Genomic DNA, 21,241 nt, shown 5'->3' with positions numbered 1-21,241 from the left:
AAACTCGTGCTTGTCATCGAGCATTTGTGGACAAGGGATGTGCCTCAAAATAGTTTTTTAAGCACTTGCATCATTCGAGGGCCTCTCAAACTATTAAGCAGGTTATGTTCGACCAGGAGCTTGGACAGCTTCGAAGCGTGAGCTTGCAAATGCCATGGTGTCCCATTTTAGAACTGTTTTTGCCGCTCCCCCCGTGGCATCCGCCGCAGTTATTCATGCACGACAACTTTTGTTATCTATGGTGCATTCAATTGTCTTGCCTTAGGATGCTTTAGCCATGGAGGCGGCTTTTACAGAGAATGAATTGCACTCAGCTTTGCTTGCTCTCGGAAGATGGAGTTCGCCTGGTTGGGATGGACTCACTATGGAATTTTTTTCTCTTTCTGGGAGCCTTTGAAATAACCTTTACTTTATGTGATGAACGCTACGTGGGTGAAATAGGATTTGCCATTGTCTTGGAAAGAGGGTTTATTGAAGTTGTTGCCTAAACAAGCGCTTTGTGAGCAGTTCTCGCATTGGCGGCCAATTTCTCTTGTTGATGATCTATAAAATCTTGGCTAAGATCATTGTGAATCATATCAAGGAACCTCTTATGGCTAGTATCCATTCCACACAATATGGCTTTCTTCCCCGTCGCCAAATTTTGGATAATCTGGCTAATGTATTAATTGGAATGGAATATGCCAAATATACCCAGCAAGATGTTCTCGTAATGCAGGTAGACATTGAAAAGGCTTTCGATACGGTTCAATGAGATTTCATTGCTGCTACCATGCGGGCCCTTGGCTTTGGCCCAAAGATGGTCAATGTCGTTTACTTCTTGTATGCCCGCAGTACACGTTCAGGCCTCCTTGATGGAGAGCTGGCAAAACCTTGGCCTCTTGGATGCTCTGTCAGGTAGGGTTGCCCGCTTAGCCTTGTTGTATGCCATTGTCACTCACCCTCTATTATTGTATTTGGGTCACTTAACTTCACTCGATCGTCTTCATGGATTGAAGTTACCCAATGGGAAAGACTTTGCAAGACAGGCCTATGCTGATGATTCGTTGTTCATGCCTCGTAACAACCAGGATGATGTGCGCGAAATTATGCAGGCATTGGATACATTCGGCTTGGCAGCAGGCCTTAGGGTTAACTTTCGGAAATCTAAACTCTTGCCTCTTGCTGTTTGTGACTGGCATCATCTTTTGTGGCCTGGCGAGATTCTCGATCCACATGTAATGGTCGGGCATTTAGGATATCCTATCGGTTGGTAGATTACTAATATGCAACAAATCAATTGGGTCATGCAACGATTGAATGTCAAATTGCACTATTGGAAACTGTCTACATGGCCGCTGCATGTTCGACTTCGTATAGTGCAAAGTATCATGATGGCTTATGTTCAGTTTTACTTGTCATTGCTGCACTGACCTCACTCCCGTCTCTCATTGCTTATGTCTACTATTGTATCTCACTTGTGGTGCACCAGTTCTCATAAGAAAGGCCTCCGTTTGTTAGCAATGGAGAAACTTTGCACTCCGAAGTGTCTTGGTGGGCTGAATATTTTGGACCTTCGCTGCCATGCATTGGCAAGGAAGGCTATGTTATTGCCCACTCTTGCATTGCAGTCTCAGCCATGGACAGTTATGGTTGCTGATAAATGTCGACATGTTGTCACACCTACCTTTGGTCATTGGCAGAGTTCCCTTTGGGAGACTGTGTTTGGCAAGATGGTCGGTAATGTTCCTGGTTGCTTGATCACCTCTAGCTTGCTCTCCGCTTGGAAAGTTGTTACAGATCTTCTAAAATGGCATGGCAGGCAACAAACAAATGGGAATTCGTTGCGTTTGGAAAGCATTCATTGGAGCAGGGCGTTTTCTTTTACCCTGGTTGATCAGTCGCCACGTCAAGCCTACTTCCTCTCTGGTCGTGGCATACGCATGGTGGATGATGTGGTGGATTCATCTGGGAATTTTCTTACCTTTTCGCAAGCGACAGCACGCTTTGGGTTGGGCCTACATTATCGTCAGATTTGGAGCTTGCTTCGGCATATGCTAGATGTTTTTCTACCTATTCCCCCGCCGCTGGCCGGTGGATGCCGTATGCAGGATTGGAAATTATGGGACTCTTCTTTGGATGCGATTTCTGCTGGCCATATCTATGCTTCTCTCATGCAAGACTCTTGGCTGGCTGATCATTGTAATGCGCTCTCGGATTTACACAAATCCGATTAATGGTGGAGGCGGGCTCTTACTGCAATTTGCAAGTCTCACTTGCCTCTTAAGGAGCGTTTGTTTCTTTGGCGTTGTTTGTTGGGCGTTCTTCCCGTTGGAACACTCCTTGCGACACGTCGTATTAGCTCCTCTCGTTGCGTCAGTTGCTCCATTGCTGATGAGACTATTAGACATCTGCTTTGGTAGTGTCATTGCACCAGGGCTTTCCTTTTCCGGATTTCTGCCTATATGCACCTTCGATTTCCCTCAACGGTCTTCCACAAACGATTCTGGCTTTTTGGCGTTCTCCTGAATTCCCTCCAACAATTTGCATTTGTCTTTGTATGGGTCAGATTTTGGTTGCTATGGTCCGCCACAATCTCCACATGTTTCACCAGCATGATTCAGATCCTTTTCCATCGTTCAAGTTTTCGTTGAGGCAATCGTTACATTTTGCCTTTGACATTGGGGACATATCCCTAGAAATCTTGGAGCTCTTCTATGTTTGCTTTTAGCGATTTTGTATTGCAGATTACTTCAGTTTTCTTCGCTTTGTTTTCCTCCCCTTGAGGTTTCCCACAGGTAAATTAATCAAAACAGATTTACAAAAAAAAAGTGAGTGTGTGTGTGTGTGTACATATGTATGTATATATATATGTGTACACATATATGTGTGTGTGTGTGTGTGTGTGTGTGTACACACACACACACACACACACATATACATATATATATATATATATATATATATATATATATATATATATATATATATATATATATATATATATATATATATATATATATATATATATATATATATATATATATGTACAGACAATTAGTTGCAGTTGGGCTGAGTCCACACACTAAACGAACTTTTGTTGGGCTGTGACACACGGAAGGCATATGGGTGGTGGTCTGGCGGACGCGGGGCCAGACCACCACGACCACAGTTTTGAGATAGTCTTAGTTGGATTAGATATTTGTGAGCCGTTACTGACTATTTATGGTTGTATATATCCATAGTTGTTTTGGGCTTTAGGGATCATCTACCTTGTGTGGCTAGTCGTCTAGAGTCTATCATCTTGAGTTATACACAGCACGCCTGCACCATCCTTGCACAGTCGAGCCTCGACCCATGAGATCTGGGCTGGAGCTGAGTGCGTTGCCATGCCAGAATCTGTATTAGTTTCTTTAAATTAGTTGATGTTCATGTTGTTCATGTTCATGTTCACTATTGAGTCATATTCCCCTGGTTGTTGAGGAAGCTTGGCGACCAGAGACTTTGTTCAGGTCATGAGTTCTACAAAAGTCTCTTTTGGCTGAAGCATCAGGTTGGCCAACTCGTCCAGAACCCTTTCTTGGAAGTCCCCTGGTCTGAAAGCTTCACAAAACTGTTGTCTTAAAACTTCCCAAGTTGAAAAGTGATTCTCTACAACTGACTGTGCCACTTGTCTGCCAAACCATCCAATGTTGATGGAAACAGCACCAAATAAGCATCTTCTCTATTAAGACCACGACCTCTATAGAGAGATACAAACCTCCTTGCATGGTCGTCTGCATCTTCTGACGAGAGTCCCTTGAAAGTAGGAAACTTGATGTTTACCTTAGCCAAAACACCGGTCAACGCCTCCATGACCTCTTGTTGAGGAGCCTGTTGCTCAATAGCTTGTTGTAACAAAATGGGAGAGAGCTTTACTGGGGAAGGTGACCTGGAAGATGTAGAACCGGATGGAGGAATGGATGATGCCGTATGGGGAGTTATGGGTGATGAGGTTGGTGGACTTCTACTAGGTACCAAGGGTTGACTTCTTCTGTTGTAGTTCTTCAGAGGACTTAGTGGTGCGCTTTGACGCTTTAATGACCGCCTTGTATGTGTCATGGAGTGACCACAAACCCAACCAAGCTTTGGGCAAGAAGATTTTTAACTGGCTGAACACAGGTCTCGACTCTACTAGTCCCGCGCTACTCGATCACGTAGTCTCTTTCATGCACTCTTTTAAAGATGTTTTTGCTTGGTCCTACAAAGATTTGGAAGGGATTCCACCAGAATTGGGTGTCCATACTATCCCTCTGGTTGAAGGGGCTAAGCCGGTGAGAGGCCGAGCTTACAAGCTCACCCCAAAAAAATGATGAAGTTGTCAAGTCAAAGCTAGAAAAAATGCAAGAAGCAGGGATCATTGTATCTGTTGAGCTCTCGGAGTGGTTATCACCCATGGTGATAGCGCCTAAGAAGCAATCCAATAAAATCCTTGTGTGCGTTGATTACCGCATTCTGAACAAGGTAACTATCCCAGACGGTTTTCCCACACCCTTCACTAAGCGTGTGCTCGAAGATGTAGCAGGGCATGTACTGTACAGTTTCATGGATGGGTTCAATGGATACAATCAATTGGACATCCATCTAGGTGATCAGATCAAAACGGCTTTTGTTTTGTGACTTCGTGGGGTATTTTAATCTACACTAGAAATGTTGTTTGGGTTTAAAAATGCTCCAGCTTACTTCAATCGCACAGTATATGTCATATTTTTTCATTTGCTTACTGATCATCTTCGCATCTTCGTGGACGATTTTTCAACCTTCTCGGGTGCCCAGTGTTCAACCCCCCAGTGGAGAATCTAGAGGAGCACCACGCTCAGCTCTGCTATCTTCCTCAGGTGCAGAGAGGCACATTTGAAGCTCAATCCGAATAAATGTCATTTTTTGGTCACTGAAGGTACACTTTTAGGCCATGTGGTGTCTGCTAAAGGTTTAGCGCATGTGACCTAGAGAAGATAGTGGCCATCTTGAAGTTACCTCCTCCCATCAACCCCAAAGGTGTTCAGAGCTTTGTAGACCACACAGGCTATCATCGCAGGTTTATACGCATGTGTGCACAGGTGGCTCAACCATTGACCCGACTCACCATTGCTATTGTGCTTTCAATGGTCAAAATCCGAGGTTGAAGCATTTGCATACCGCAAAAAACATCTCACTGAAGCACCTATTCTAGTTGCCCCCTATTGGTCTCTCCCTTTCCATGTGCATACTAATGCCAGTCAACTGGCTGTGGGTGTTGTGCTGACTCGGCCTAGTAAGGAGTTCAACCTGGATCGCCCTGTTCAATATGCAAGTCGATTGCTCACCAAAGCATTGCACAACTATAGCACCGCAGAAAGGAAAGGTTTGGCTTTTGTGTATGCTCTACAAAAATTTCGTCTCTATTTATTAGGGGTCCACTTCACAATTATTATTGATCATCATGCCCTGCGCTATTTGCTTAACAAGCCACAAGTTGCAGGTCGAGTATGATGGTGGCTACTCTTATTTCAAGAGTTTGATCTCGAAGGGGTACTCTGACCCGGAAAACATCATGTCATTGTTGACCACCTCTCTCACATTTAAACAGGACCTCTCTAGCATTCAAGCAGGTGAAGCAGCTACAAGGGTTGCAGATGACTTTCCAGATAGCAATCTATTTAAGGTGGATACCACTCCAGAATGGTACGGTGATGTCTTGCATTTGCTATCTACTAGCATATACCCACAGAATGCGTCTCCACTGCAGAAGAGAAGATTGTTGATGAAGTCTAGGCCATTCACTCTGCTTGGAGGCCAGGTTTACAAGTGAGGACCGGATGGTCTTCTGAGGCGGTGTGTCTCCCTACATGAAACTGAGCATATTCTGGAGGATTTCCACAGTGGTCCCTCTAGTGGCCATTACCCTGGTCACATAACCGCTTAGAAGACTACAGAGAGGTATATGGTGGCCCTACGTTTTTTGGGATGTAATTGCCTATGTGAAAGTCTATGATATTTGTCAGCATTGTGGACCTAAACCAAGCAAGCAGTCCAACTGCCCTCTGCAGGTCTCTATGGCATGGCTGCCCTTTGAGAGATGGGGCATGGACTTCGTGGGTCCAATTACTTCCCTGGCCCAACCAAGTAACCGGAAGTATTTGTTGGTGGCTACAGATTATGCAACCAAGTGGGCAGAGGTACTGGCGACAACTGATTGTACTGGCAATACTGTAGCCAAGTTTCTGTATGAAAATATTTTGTGCAGGTTTGGATGTCCCTTGGAGATCACCAGTGATAGGGGCAGTCACTTTGTTAATGAGATGATTTCAACCTTGCTCGCCAGCTACAAGATTTTTCATCGTAGATCTTGTGCCTATTACCCTAGAGCAAATGGGCAGGCCGAGAGCACCAACAAGGTTCTGATAGCCCTTCTGCGGAAAGCATGTCATCTCCATCCGGCGTCTTGGGCTCAAGCTATCCACGGCACCCTTTGGGCATACCAAACTTGTTTGAAAGCCACAACCAATCACACCCCATTTCAATTAGCTTTCGGTTTGGAAGCCATAGCCTTGTTCGAATGCAACTCAGGATCTCCTCGAGTAGGCAGTCTGCGTGCTAATGGGGGTATGGGGGCCGCCTCTGTCTCTCGTCTCTCCCTATTGGAAGAAAGCCGCCATTTGGCTTCTCATGCTCTTGAAGCAAAGCAGCTTTGTCGCAAGGCGTGGCATGATCGCCATCTCTGAAAGCCAAAAATTATGCAAGGCTCTTTGGTGCTGCTTCATCAAGCTCGATATCAGAAAAAAGCAAAGAAGTTGGTCCCAGCTTGGCAAGGACCATTCATAGTACTACAGGAGATTCTACCACAGGGGGCAATACAGTTAGTGACTCTTGAAGGTGTTCCCTTGCCGTTGGTAAATAGCTCCAGGATTAAATGCTACTACCCTTCACATAAGCCATAGGTTGTGATCTCTCAAACTAGTATTTTAACCTGTAGGGCCACGAGTGTGCCTTCTCCTTGCGCTCTCTACCATCCTGCCAGCTCACTTCTATCATTTGCCTTATCACAGTCTTTCTTCACCTTCATCTTGGTCCCACTCTTAAACACTGTTCTTCTGGCCGATATCTGTCTTCTGTTCCCCAAATTTTTTCAATGGATTCCTTATTTGTTGAATGAATGAAGTGTATTCTTTCATTAAACATTTTCCTATCCGGTTAATTTCATCGGTCTCTTTCTTGAGTTACATTGAGGTCTCGATATGTTCAATTGGATATTCAACTGGGTAATTCTCTCTTTTCATGGACCCTTCTCCTGAAGCTTTCTCATCTTAACTGCATTGTCCACTTTCCCTCCTTGGTGTCCTTTTTTTTTAGAGTATGCCTAGTTGTTGTATTACTCTTCTTTTCCTAATTGCGATATTCATGACCATCTCTTCCCCTAGTAAGTTCTACCCTCACCACAACTACGTACACCCTCAAGCAGCACAGCCTTCTGCCAATTTGCATTCATTGGTATATCATAATTGTTTGCATGCGTAAGGCGATGTTGTGTAATATGCAACATTTCCTTTCCTTCTTATTGGATGCTTTTCAAAAGCACTTCAGTTCGAAATAGAGGGGGTTCTTCTGCAGTTTGCAGAGTTTGTGTGTAATTCACATCTATTGGAGCTTCGAAAAATTTTGATGTTGCAACCTTCTACTTTATGTTTCAAGGCAATGCGATTTTCACAGCCTCCACGTGCAAGTTCTAGAATCCCTCGCCCCTCCCTACCCTCTCTCGCCCCTACCCTCATCCCTCGCCCCTCCCCTATACCCCTCGCCCCTCCCCACCCTCTCTCGCCCCTCATCACCCCTCCCTCGTCCCTCTCTATTCCTCCCCCCTATCCTATTGGCTTCGCCCCTACCTAACCCCCTCACCTCACCACCCCTCCCTCGTCCCTCTCTACTCCTCGTGCCTACCTGCCCTTCCCTCGCCCCTCTCTTCCCTTTCGGCCCCATCCCCACCCCCTCGCCCCTCTACCCTTTTTGGCCCAAGACCACCATCGACCCTACCCACCCTTTCACCCTCTCTACACCTCGCGCCTCCCCTTGCCTGGCTTGCAAGCGTCCTCTACAGAGAAGTAAACCTGCATAGTGCATAGAGAATCTCGTTCAGTATGTATGCTGTTGTGGAAAATTTTACTTTGCAAAAATGCTTACGAGGATACAATGCAACACATGTGATGTATCAGACATGTTGATGTATGCTTCTGTAAAAATTCATCTACTTTGAGTGTACGCTTGTGCTCATCGGTAGTGACCAGAGCAGTACTTGAGAATACAGAGACTCTATGGCTAGAAAAAGCAAGCAAGTGCGTAAAAGGACCTTGCGCCAGAGTCCTTTGTCTGATAGATCTGAAAGTTCTGCCGAGGAAGATGTAGAACACTCCAGCCATGGCCTCACAGATATGTCTTCAAGCTATCCTAGTGATGATAGTTACAAAGCATCTACAGAGTCCTCGGTATCGGAGTTCGACTAAGACCCTTCTAGTGATCAAAATGAACGTCTTGAAGAAAAAAAGAAGACTAACACTCTAGTGTTGAGCCATCATATCAATAGGGTTGAGACATCAAAAAGTCACACCAAATTTACCTTGAATTTTCACCTACAGCCGCCTTGTCCATCACCTAGGGAAGTTCTATCCAGAGATCAACTGCACACACTAGGTCCTACAACATTGGCGGATGCAGATCTACCTGAGAATGTCCCTGTGGATATGGTCCATGAGATTCTGAAGCTTTTCCCCAAGGTACGCAGTCACACACTTACAGCTACACGCATTGGTCATGCCTTGAGGATGACAACCTTTCCCTCCGTAAAACAAGCCACCAGGACATACAACTTTCCAAAGATGCGACCATCTAGGCATGTCAGGATCTACTGAGTACTAATCACCCAGACCATGCAAGGAATAAAAGGCTTTTGGCTATTTTCAAGTATTACTTTCTGGTCAGAGATGCTAAAGCAAGTAAGGAAAGATGCAATGTACCTACGTTGTTCTCTCACTGCTCTATTGCCTAATCCACACTATTCCGTGTGGTTTCCATCAGATTCTTTGCACATCTTTACAGTCCCGAGCCAAGAGATTTTGAGCTCAGGTGCAGTCAGTACAGTCTAGCTTTCAGTGCTTTGCAGCTCCTATGTTGGCTTGGGTTATTAACATACATGTAAGCCCTGTGGATGTAAATCCCGAGATGCAGAGTACGCACTCCAAAGCAAAAGGGAAATCTTTTGCCCATACAACAGGTTTACCTGAGAAGAAGAAGAAGAAGAGGGCTCGAGTGGGGAAGGACACAATAGAATCTCTAATATCGCTGCCAATATCTGAAAGCCAGTAGCTTCGGGTGAAGCACCCTGTACGGTGCTTCCCGTATACTCCCGCTACTTGTTCAGGTGTATGCTCGGGTGTTTCAAATCACACTATGCATGTTTCAGTTGTGGCTTCTACAGTATGTGTCCCTCTCTCTAATTCTGCCATTTTCACTCCTACCACAATGACTAGCTGACGCGCCCCGCTTGCAGTTGCCTCTTCTCCTATAACTATCCCTGTTGCAGACACTCCACCAGTCTCTACTCCACCAGAGAGGCATCTCCCAGTCCACCACCAGCGGTGCCACTTGCCAATCCTCTCCCACCTGACACTGCTGCAGGATCTTCCACAGTTTCGGACTCTACATCACTTTTTCGGCTATCTGAGGACATATTGCAAGATTCTAGGCAATCCATTGCTACCATTGAGCTTGGGGCAGAGCGGTTGGCGGCTACTCACCGGCGCCACTCCGCTACATACGCAGCTATGGCGGGCGCTCTGTGTGTCGCAAAGAGTGCAATTGCAGATAGAGATGCCACTATTTTTGCTTTGCGACACGCATTGCAAGAAAAGTCTAATATCATCAATGACCTCCGAGCTCAGATGCAGGGACTTCGGGAAGTGCTACTCCACAGCGATATGGGATTTCAGGCTCCAGTGAGTAGGGGATGTGGCTGGACAGGGCAGGGGATACAGGTACACACTCCTGTTGGGTATGTATAGCCAGGTAGCTCTGCCCATGGGACTCTCTACTCACACTTCTGTCGGATACGGCCAGCCGCAATACTTTACCTACTATCCTCAGGGGGTTCAGCCATCGGCTTCCCTACCAAATATGCAGTCGGCACAGCATTCCTTGCGACGGTCTTGTTGGTGCACACCGACATGGCTGTGTTAGTGGACGCCCTGAGTACAGTGCAGGCTAGGTGCGTCCATCAGTTGCGCAGCAAGTGGCAGCTCTCGTCACCGGCCACTTCGTCCAAAGCAGTAGAGCTCATCAATAGCAACCTCCCACTATCGATTTGATGGCTCCTCCCTCAGAGGCGGATACTTCAGGCGCAGCAGTGGCGGCGACTCTTTCTCTCGGTTGACAAGAAAGCACTGCTCTGCTCTTTTTCCTTTGTACATATAGTGACTTCTCGGTTCTCTAAATAGCATAGTGTTACTCTCATCGAGACGGTGAGTGGTTTTGTGGCGGGCAACCTGTAGTAGCAGGGCTACAGTGTTGCGGGCACTTGACAGACAGTTAGTTGCAGTTGGGCCAAGTCCACATACTGGACGGACTTTTGTTGGGCAGTGACACGTGGCAGGCATACGGGTGGTGGTCTAGCAGACGTGGGCCCAGACCACCACGACCACAGTTTTGTGAGCCGTTAGTGGCTCTTTATGGTTGTATATATCCGTAGCTGCTTTCGGCTTTAGGGATCATCTACTTTGTGCGGTCAGTCGTCTAGAGTCTATCATCTTGAGTTATACGCAGCACGTCTGCACCATACCTGCACAGTCGAGCCTTGACACCCCCACTGTACCCATGAGATCTAGGCTGGAGCTGAGTGTGCTGCCATGCCAGAGTCTGTACTGTTTTCTTTGAGTTAGTCAATGTTCATGTTGTTCATGTTCAGGTTCAGTGCTAAGTCGTGCTGTTTGTTGTTGCTTTGTTGCTCATTATCTTCTGTGTTTGCATTCTGTGGAGTGAGATATCACGCACACTGCACAGAGGAGCACCCACTATAGAGGGCACGACACGTTATCTCCGCTACAAATGTTCTTCTGATGATTATATCTCTTCTTTGCCCCACAAGTTTTTCAATTGATTCCTGCTCTGATTAATAGACGCATTGTGTTCTCTCCTGCAGCATTCTCCCATTTGTTAACTAGATATGTACCTTTATTCAGTGGCACTGAGGTCTCTATCTGTTTAATTGGGTACTTCTCTTTTTTTCATGGAGCCTTCTCATCTTACCATTTCCCTTTCCTGGTGTCCCTTTTATAAGGAATATGCCTTGCCGTTGTTGTATTCTTCTTTTCTAGATTGCGGTCTTCACTTCACATGTGGAATTAAGTTTCTGTTTGTTAGCCCTTGTGAACATAGCAGTGTCTAATGTTTCACAACCCCATCTATCTCTCAGAGTAAGTTCTATCCCCACCTTAAGTCTAGTATTCACTCTACTGTCTTCATCTCCTCCACCCTCAACAGCAGCCTTGGGCTTTCCAGATTGCTACTTGCTACTGAGGGTCAAATAACTTTCCACGAGCCAGTGCATTTCGTCACCATGCCTTGCTTTAGTGAAATATCATCGTATGTTGTTTTCTCTCTTGCTCCACCAACACTCTAGAGGGAAATCACCAAAAAGCGCCATCTTCCTGTCTCCTTAGTTGTTCAAATTCACCATTCACCAGCCCTTTAGTTTGTTGTTGTTCTACCCTCTCCATCTGGCCCATATGGGTGGTAACTAAAGGACATTTCCCTTCGTCCCTATCTAACTCTCTCGCCTCCACCCTCCCTATCTTACTCCCTCGCCCCTAATTTCGCCCCTACCTCAACCCCGTCGCCCTCTCCAATCTCTCTCGTCCCTACCCTACCTACTCGCCCCTACCCTCTCCTTTCACCTCTACCTAACCCCCTTGCCCCTACCCTCTCCTTTCGCCCCTATCTAACCCCCTCACCCCTCTCCAATCACCCTCGCCCCTCCCCGGCCACAATTTTTCCCTACCCTCTACATCCTCTCGACCCTACCCTTGTTCCCTCGCCCTTGCCCAATTCAGACCCTACCCTTTTCCCGTCGCCCCTACCCAACCCCGGCACCCCTCTCTCGTCAGTATAGCCCTACCTCTCTATCCTCCTCTGCCTCGCCCTTGCCAAACCCTTTCCCTGCACTCTCCACATTCAACCCTCCCCAATTCTCTAGCCCTTACCTTTAACCCTAGCGCTTTCCCTCTCTCTCGGTTGATATAGCAAGTAGCAGCAAGCAATTGCGAAGGGCAGCTTTGCAAAGAAAACCAGCTTTGGCTGCAGGGTCAGTGAGTGATGATGACTCAGAAAACAATAGCAAGTTGCAACGGCCTCAACGACATCACTTCAAGTGACCCCAGCGATGAAAGTTACAACGCCTCACCAGCAAACTCAGAGTCGGATTCCAAAGCTAACTATGAATCGGATGCTTCCAGCGATCGAGAGGAACATCCGAAAGGAGGTCAAAAGAAAGGCAAAATTCAGGTCATCACTCATGAGATAAGGAGGCTTGCAACATCTGAAAATTGCTCAACATTCTCCTTGGATTTTTATCTACAGCCGCCTAGACCATCTCTAGGCGAGGTCCTTTCCAGTGCTCAGCTACAGACTCTAGGTCTCATAGCACTGGCTAATGGCGATCTATCAACCACTGTTCTTGTTGAGATGATCCATGAGCTTTTTTTTTAAAATCCCAAGGTAAGGAGCCACAAACTCACTGCTACATGGCTTGGCCATCCCATAGGTATGACCAGCTTTTCATCTGTGAAGCTGGCTACACGAACCTTTTCTCAACTGTCCAAGGATGCAACAATTTAGGCATGTCAAGAGATGCTCAGTGCGGATCACCCAAAGTACGAAAGGAACAAACGGCTCCTGGCAATCTTTAGGTACTACTTTTTGGCCAGAGATGCCAAAGCAGATAAGGGAAAATGTGACTTGTCCACGACATTCTCCCATTGGGACGTCCTTTACTGTTTGATCTACACCTTACCTTATGGATTCCACCAGACTCTCTTTACATCCTTACAGTCTCGAGCCAAACGATTTTGGGCCCAGGTGGAGTCTTTGCAGTTGAGCTTCAAATGTTTTGCAGCATCTCTCTTTGCATGGGTCATAAATATACATGTTACCCCTTACGAAGTGGATGAGGATACGCAACCAGTGCATTCGCACGGAAAAAGAAAATCTCTAAGTATTCAGTATGATCTTAAAGTAACCAAGAAAAAGAAGATCAAAGCAAAGGTGACTAAGGAAACAGTAGAGTCTCTACGCTCATTGCCAATATTAGAGAGTCAACAGACTTGGGTGAAGCATCTTGTGCGACGCTCTCTGTCTACTTCCACCCCTTGTTCTACTATGCAAGTGTCTACTTCCACTCTTCATGACAACTCGGCCGCTTCTCCCTCACAGGATCCTCTCCCTTCTTCTCCCATATTTACCCCTACTGCAATCAATATATCTCACACCCCATCAGCACAAACCATCTCAGATGCACCCTCTACACCCATTTTACCCACCACACCAGTTGTACCTACTCCTAGCTCACCAGCTGTGCCACTTGCGCGTCCTCCAGCATCACATACATTTGTTGCATCTTCAGGGGTGGTCGACTCTACTCCTCTGTTTGAGCTTTCTGAGAAGATATTACAAGATTCCATGAATGCTATCTCCACCATAGAGCTAGGAACAGAGCAGAGTTAACTGCTACGCACCAGCGTCACTTCGCCACATACACAGCTATGGAGGGATCTCTGTGAGTCGCTGAGAGTCTCATTGCAGATAGGGATGATACTATTTTTGCATTGCAACAAGCTTTGAAGATAAAGTCCCAAATGATTGACGACCTTAAAGCACAAGTACAAGTATTTCAAGAAATGCTTTTGCATGGAGATAGGTCTACCCAGGCTCCTGTGGGCATGGGGTATGGATGGACTGGATCAGGCACTCAGGTACAGCCTTCTGTCGGGTATGTTGCAACAGGTCCTTCTCTGCAATTCATGAGACCCTACACAGACTCCATTCCAATACTATCCTCAGCGGTATCCTCAAGGGTCTCAGTCGTTGGGCCATATGACACACATGTAGAGCATTCCTTGCTATTACGGCTTTGCTAGTGCACACCGCCATGGTTGTGTTGCTCGCTGCCTTCAGTACACTACCGGCCAGGTGCTTCCATCTGCCGTGCAGCACTCTCGATGCCAAGATCTGTATGACTGTGCTCACGGAAATCCTCGGCTTATGTGTCAAAAAAGGCATCTTGGCGAGAATCTGTCCTTGCATTAAAGTCCCCATCTAACATGACATGGCCCACTCATTGAGCTCATATCAGAACCAGAAAACAGGCGATGAGATCACCCATTGTGCGGTTACGGTGTAAGCGAAGACGGGCAGAATAATCTATGCACTCCTTTATCCCCATCACTCATAGAATGCCTGTGTATTGTCCTTGTTTTTTATTCTTGCTTCAAGTCTTTACTTTTTTTTTCTGCCTCTACACGAACTATGATGCGAATACCAATAAAGATAGATGCACAAAAAATCTCAGCGGCATTGGAAGGGGAAATTAGAAACTTTATTTGAAAAGTTACATAACCCACCCTAGGGATGTCCAGCCAAAAGATTTAACACAAATTTATTCGAACATCAATCACTAACATCATGGCTAAAAACCTGATTGGCTACAATCAAAACAGAATGTAGTTGAAAAGAGTATCATTTGCATACTTACAGTGCTAAGAAAAAAATAAATAAGAATTGGATAATAATTAAAAGTTAAAGCTTTCTCTTACATATCACTGGACTCCATCCCTTTATGACAGTTTTGGCTTCTTTTTGAAAACAAGTCCTTGAATTGATGTGTCAAAGTTGTGCATGTCAGGTTTCCCCAAGGTTTTTCCGGCACTTTAGTATGGTATGTGTCCAGCCTCCTTCAGAACAATGCCTGCGGACAATTTTTGGCGGGATTTTTGGTGGCTTTCTTCAGTTGTTCCCTTCAGAGTGCAAAACCTTCTTAAAGCCTGTAGTTGAAAGCACTATTGAGGTGTATATGCGAATAAGCCAGGAACTTCTGCCAACCCCTGCTAAATCTCATTACACATTCAATCTTCGAGATGTATCAAAGGTTTTTCAGGTTTGATGATTTGTATCTTATTCAATAGAAAAAATAGAACCTAATAGACCTGAGACACTGTCTGAGACACTGTCTGATTAAGGCAACTTCAACAGGGAATGCTAATGGTTAAACCAGCTGATTGTGGAACGAAGAAGTCCCTCCGCAACCTTTGGATTCATGAATGCATGCATGTCTTCCATGATCGCCTCATAAACGTTGAAGACAGAGAGTATTTCAAGATGATGCTTTACGAGCTACTTAAAAGAGGATTTGAAGAAACAGGAACATTTGAAGAGGCTTTTGCAAAGCCCATCTTATATGGTGATTACCTTAGACCAGGTTACTCAATAGAAGATCGTCGTTATGAACAGGTATTTACAAACGCCTTATTTTAATTAAAGGTTTACTTAGAAGTAAGTTTATAAATGTTTTTGGTGTTTCCAGTTTAGGATTCTAGCCATATTTAATAGTTAACAGCAGTTTTTAATGACATGGGAATGTTCTTGTTTGCTCCATTCAACCTTATTTAATTACTTGTTCATGCTATCTTAGTGCATCAACACATCATAGCATTTCAAGAGGCTTTATATGATGTCTTATGTTTTGTATATTCGTCTTTGGCATGGTGGATTATGTCTTTCTATCTCATTCTATCTAAATAAAGCAATAATTGGCATCTCTACTACCAACGAAAAGCTTTTGGTAGCTTCAGATAAAATAAGAGCTTTATATATTCCTGGTTTTAAAAGAGATTTGCTTTTTTCTTGCCACTGCTCATGTTTTAATGAAATTTTTTTGTTTCAAGCCTCAAAAAGCCAGACATGTGATCATAGCGCCACATTAAACCGCTCCCTTACTTCAATCCCTCTAGCAGCTGATTGAGAGGATCAGGCATCCATTCTTACACGACCATGCTCCACCAACTTCCATGGTTAACCCCCTTGGCTGGTGATCCTTACCAGAGATTACTAGTTTTGTGTTTTTCTGATGACAAAAATGTGAAATCTGATTTTATTTTTTTAGAATGCCGTAATGCCACTGGGGACATACCTGCATAGGCAGGATAGGTCATCAGCTCTCCATCCAACCATCAAGAGAATGAGGCTTGCCCTCATTCCCGGACTATATGTGTGTGGCCTGGTGTTGCCGCCCAGGCACTACGGTCGGGTGGTCTCATCCTTGAATCCTGTCCACACGACTCTACGGCCGGAGGGTGGTCGACCTCGTCACAGCCATTACAGGCTACGTGACATTACCCCCCCCTATAAAGAGTTTTCATCCTCGAAAATAACATGGGGAAATCTCTTGGCAATCGCATTACGATGTTTCCAAGTTGCCGCTTCTTCGTCTATGTTGTCAACTTAACTAATACCACCTGGTACACTTTATTACAGGTTTTTCTATCTCGATACCCTAGAATTCTTTCTAGTTCATGCAGTATCTTTGGTGACTCTTTATCTAGTTGACCAAAATCTCTAGAGAAACTACATTCTCCAGCTCATGAACGAATTTTCTTTAGTTTACTAACGTGGAAGACAGGGTGAACTTGAGAAATCTCCAGTAACTCAAGTTTATATGCTACGTCCCTAATCTTCTTAAGGACTTTAAAGGGACCACAATATCTAGGAGAAAGTTTGTGACACTTTCCCGTTTTCATAGTTTCTGACTTCGCAGGAATCCATAGGAATACAAAGTCACGAATGCTTTCTTTTGTTAACTTCAGCATGCCATTCATATCTTCAAGGAAAATCCTTGACAGATTGAATCTTCTTCTTTTCCAGTCCTACAGTCATAGAAGATCTCGGCTAGAAACCATACATCATGATGAATGGTGTAAATCCAGTTGTTGAGTGTTTGAAACTGTTGTAAGAAAATTCCAAAATGGTAAGTTCTCTTTTGAGTTAGATTACTTTTTACTTAAGAACGCAACATGTCCTCTAGGATTTTATTAGTACTTTTTCGAGTTAGATTGCTTTTTGCCTACATAAGAACGCAACATGTCCTCTAGCATTTGGTTAAATTTTCCGGTTTGACCATCAGGCACCAGTTGATCAGCCATACTCATACTCAGAGTAGTATCTATCTTCTGAAGACTTCCCTCCAAAAGTGGCTATCAAATTTTCTCTCTCTGTGTAACACTACATCTGCGAGCAGGCCATATAGCTTGTAGAGATGTTCAATAAAGAGTTTTGGCGACTCTGGCGTTTTAACCGTTTTCTTCGTGGCAATAAACTTTGCCATTTTTGTTAACTTGTCCACTACCACCCACACTGAGTCATTGCCTCGACAGGGGCTACGGCTGTCTCTACAAGCTTATGAGATAGAGGGTAACCACCGGCGGAGGCAAGAATACCAGCCGGTGGCAAGAGAGCATGCGGGCATTGAGAGGAGTAACGGCATTGAGAGAGAGAAATGAAATGTTATATTAACGTCTTCAAAAGGCCAAAATGACCTATGAGACCAAATTGTTACAAAATTGTGAATCTGATACCATGTCTGGGTGTTGGGGTATAGGCGTCTGTGCCTTGCCCGGCCGCCCAGAGTCTGGGCGCCCACTGACTTGTATACCTTATACATAGCATAAGTGAATAGGGGGCTGCTCACTCTTTTGAGTCTCCCCACCCATATCTGTGTGTCGTGTGTCTCCTTCTCTCTCTCACTCTCCGTATGTGGTGTGCTCCACGATCCCCTTCAATTGGTATCAGAGCTATGGTGACCGCGGAGAGCACAACGGCTTTGAGAGCTTCGAGACGATAGCTCGCTCGCTCTCGACGGTGGAGTTCGATCGCGGAGTTTCACGGAGAGCGATTTTAGCTTGAGAAGCATTGTCTTTGGAGCTTAGGAGCTTGGTGTGGTCAAGCTTGGTCGAGGAGCCGGTTGCGGCTTCCTTAGTGAGAGGAGCTTTTGAGCTCAGTGGAGCTCGTTAGAGAAGTGCTCGGCGGAGGAGAGCTTGACATTCGAGTGCTTGGATGCTGTTGTGGCAGAGCTCTTGCGTTGGAGCTTGCATTGAGAGGACATTGCATCACGCAGAGTGGAGCAGGAGTAGGTTCAAGACTGTGTGCAGCTCGTTTTTGCCATTTTCGGGCTCTAAAACGCAGTTTTTTGCGTAGCTCCGTCATACAAAGTCAGATCTACATGATCCAGGAGTCTAGGTCAGGGTTTTGGCACGCTCCGGACACGATGGTGATGTCTATTTGCTGAAATTCTGCTTTGAATTACAGCAGGTACAGCAGCAGGTTTATTTGTGCACTTTCGGGTCCCAAAAACACTGTTTTTGGTATATTTCACACACACGGAGTATTTTCTGCAGCAACCAGCAAATTCATAGGTGTACACATGTTTTTGGATATGCATTTGTCCAGAGAGCCACTCATGCGAGAGTGAGCTATGTTGCCATGGTCTTGGCGGTTTATGTATGCCATATATGGATTTGTGTATTTGTTTATGGCTGAGATTATTTGAGTGGTACTCCGGCAAGAGCGGGTATGCTCATATGTATGACTTTGTGAGGTGATTCCGGTCGAGTTTATTCCCGGATTGGCCATTGTGGCATATATTATTGTCTCTTTGAGGTTTACTGTTGAGATTTTGCTCCAGTTACAAAGGAGACTTTGCCAAAATTTTGTCAGATATTTATGCGCGATTAAGTCATATTGACTTGTGATTTTGTGCAAGGTTTTGCACGGTTATTGGTGCAACTTTGTATCAGATTTTACAGCCATATTTGCAGACTTTTGTTTGATGCGATTGGAGTCAGTTTAGGGCTGATTTGGTTGACATTGCGGGAGCTCTATTTTGGAGTGTGTCTCACAGGTTTTACATTGTGTTTTTGGCCATATTTGTAGACAGTTTCCAGGTGTTGTTGGTGAGGTGGTTTTGCTATCTAGCTTGCTACTTGTGCTCATGGCAGAGACAGGTGATCGATCAGATTGTGACCTCTCACAGATGCGCATGTTTGATGGGTCAGACTTTGCAGCATGGAGAGAGTGTATGCTTGATGCATTGACACAGCGAGGGCTGCATCGACCATTGAGTGGTGATGTAGGTAGACCTTCAAACATGTCTGACGATCAGTGGCAGGAGCTAGAGGAGATGGCACTATCTACACTCTCTTTGCACCTTGCGGAATCTGTATATGCTCTTGCTATGTATGAGGCTACTTCGAGAGCACTTTGGCGCAGATTACATGATATGTATGATAGATCTGAGTCATCAAGGACTCGTGTGAGACATGTACATTCACGAGTATGCCAACAGGTGATATGTTGGTATTGTGGTCATTCTGGACACGTTAGACGGCGTTGTTTTCGTCGTATGCGACATCGTAGGAGACATGGCAGTCTCAGAGATGTATGTAGTGATGCCATGGACTCAGTTGCTTTGACAGTTGAGGCACATGTAGTGTCGGAGTATACTAGTGACAGGGATGTCACTTTTACCTCTAGCTATGCACGAGATGCTATACATGTGGATAGTGCACTCCCTTCGCAGTGGTTGCTAGACGCAGATGCTATGTTTCATGTCACGCCGCATCGTACATGGTTTTGTAGCTATTCTAGCGGGATGCTTGGCAGTGTACGTTTGACCGATGGATCGGTGCATGCGATAGCAGGTGCAGGAGATGTGAGACTGTCAATACCGAGTGGTGCATCTTACTTGTTACGACATGTGCGCTATGTACCAGATTTGACAGTGAGTTTGATCTCGATTGGTCAGCTTAGAGATTGTGGATGTCAGATTTCGCTACAAGAGCGAGATTTTGTGATGCATTTGGGTTCGCTAGTGATTGCGAGAGGTGCCAGAAGTGGTACAGGTTACCCATTGCATGTGGATCACGAGAGAGACGGTGTTGTCTCTGTGATCATGCAGCCAGGTAGAGAGCGAGAGAGCAGGCGAGTCTCTTTTGCTTGTGGGTTGCAGGATACTTTGCATGGAGTGCAGAGTAGTGAGCTCGTTGTGCACACAGTTGGGGCACGACTTGAGCAGTCACACAGAGAGGTGACAGAGTCAGACATGCATGCTTTGCTAGTGACTGAGCAAAGCAGAGAGTCAGTTGTGCGAGATACTTCTATGCAGGATAGACAGGTAGAGCGGTCTTGCTCTAGTGGGTCACGACAGGAGGACGTTGTGCAAGAGTCTTATGTATACGGAGTTAGAGCATGAGAGCTCTAGTGAGTCACAGTAGATTGAGTGGTCATGTTTGCAGTGGATGATTGCAGAGGAGACTGAGATGTCAGCGATTATGCAGTCATTCCTTTCTATGCTCGACAGTGAGCATGGGGATATAGTTGTGCAGGATATGTCTTCCAGCAGACATCTAGAGCAGTTGGTTTGCTCTGAGGTTGCACGACAGGTTGATGCGTCTTTTGCGGACAGTCAGGAGATGCATGTGGCTAACACGCCTTGTCAGTCAGAGATGCCTATTGCCAGGGATATATATGTTGATGCATGCTCCGTAGAGCTAGCAGGGCCCGCTAGCATTGCATCGGCATTCGGTGGTCTCATGTATGAGATGTTGATCTTGAGACCGGATATCGCAGCTGCAGTGGGAGCATTTGCAGTTGGGGTTGTCAGTCGTTTGTTGACTGATGATGGCATAGTGCACGAGGGAGATATGTAGGTATTGCGTACATACTTGCAGTACGTGTGCGGTACGTCTGTTGGTGTATGGACTTACACGGGAGCAGGACAGCCGGATGCACACGATCACAGCCAGCCAGTGGGCATCGGTTGAGAGCGGTTTTCTCTCGCCTTTTGTAGTCTTTAGACTAGGTTCCCTTGCTTAAAGGCACAGTCGCCTTTAAGTGGGAGGTTGTTGGGGTATAGGCGTCTATGCCTTGCCCGGCCGCCCAGAGTCTGGGCGCCCACTGTCTTATATACCTTATACATAGCATAAGTGTATAGGGGGCTGCTCACTCTTTTGAGTCTCCCCACCCATATCTGTGTGTCGTGTGTCTCCTTCTCTCTCTCACTCTCCGTCTGTGGTGTGCTCCCCGATCCCCTTCACTGGGTACAAAAAGACTAGACTAGAGGGTAACCACCAGCGGAGGCAAGAATACCAACTGGTGG

The 21,241-nt window shown here is 45.6% G+C and overlaps 1 protein-coding gene across 1 annotated transcript in view; it reads left to right on the top strand.

The window, feature by feature from the left end:
• LOC147451194 (uncharacterized) overlaps positions 1 to 21,241 on the top strand; it is a 168,219-nt gene that overhangs the window by 83,271 nt on the left and 63,707 nt on the right. The window contains exons 14-15 of the mRNA XM_086520156.1: positions 14,939 to 15,190; positions 15,286 to 15,543. Coding sequence (XP_086376282.1) covers positions 14,939 to 15,190; positions 15,286 to 15,543 — 510 coding nt within the window. The remainder of the gene's footprint in view (positions 1 to 14,938; positions 15,191 to 15,285; positions 15,544 to 21,241) is intronic.

Source organism: Adiantum capillus-veneris, chromosome 9, assembly GCF_014529385.1.
Source record: "Adiantum capillus-veneris isolate H3 chromosome 9, ASM1452938v2, whole genome shotgun sequence".
NCBI classification, from domain to species: Eukaryota; Viridiplantae; Streptophyta; class Polypodiopsida; order Polypodiales; family Pteridaceae; genus Adiantum; species Adiantum capillus-veneris.
The sequence above is the reverse complement of the archived record's forward strand: the minus strand, read 5'-3'. Positions and strand labels throughout refer to the sequence as shown.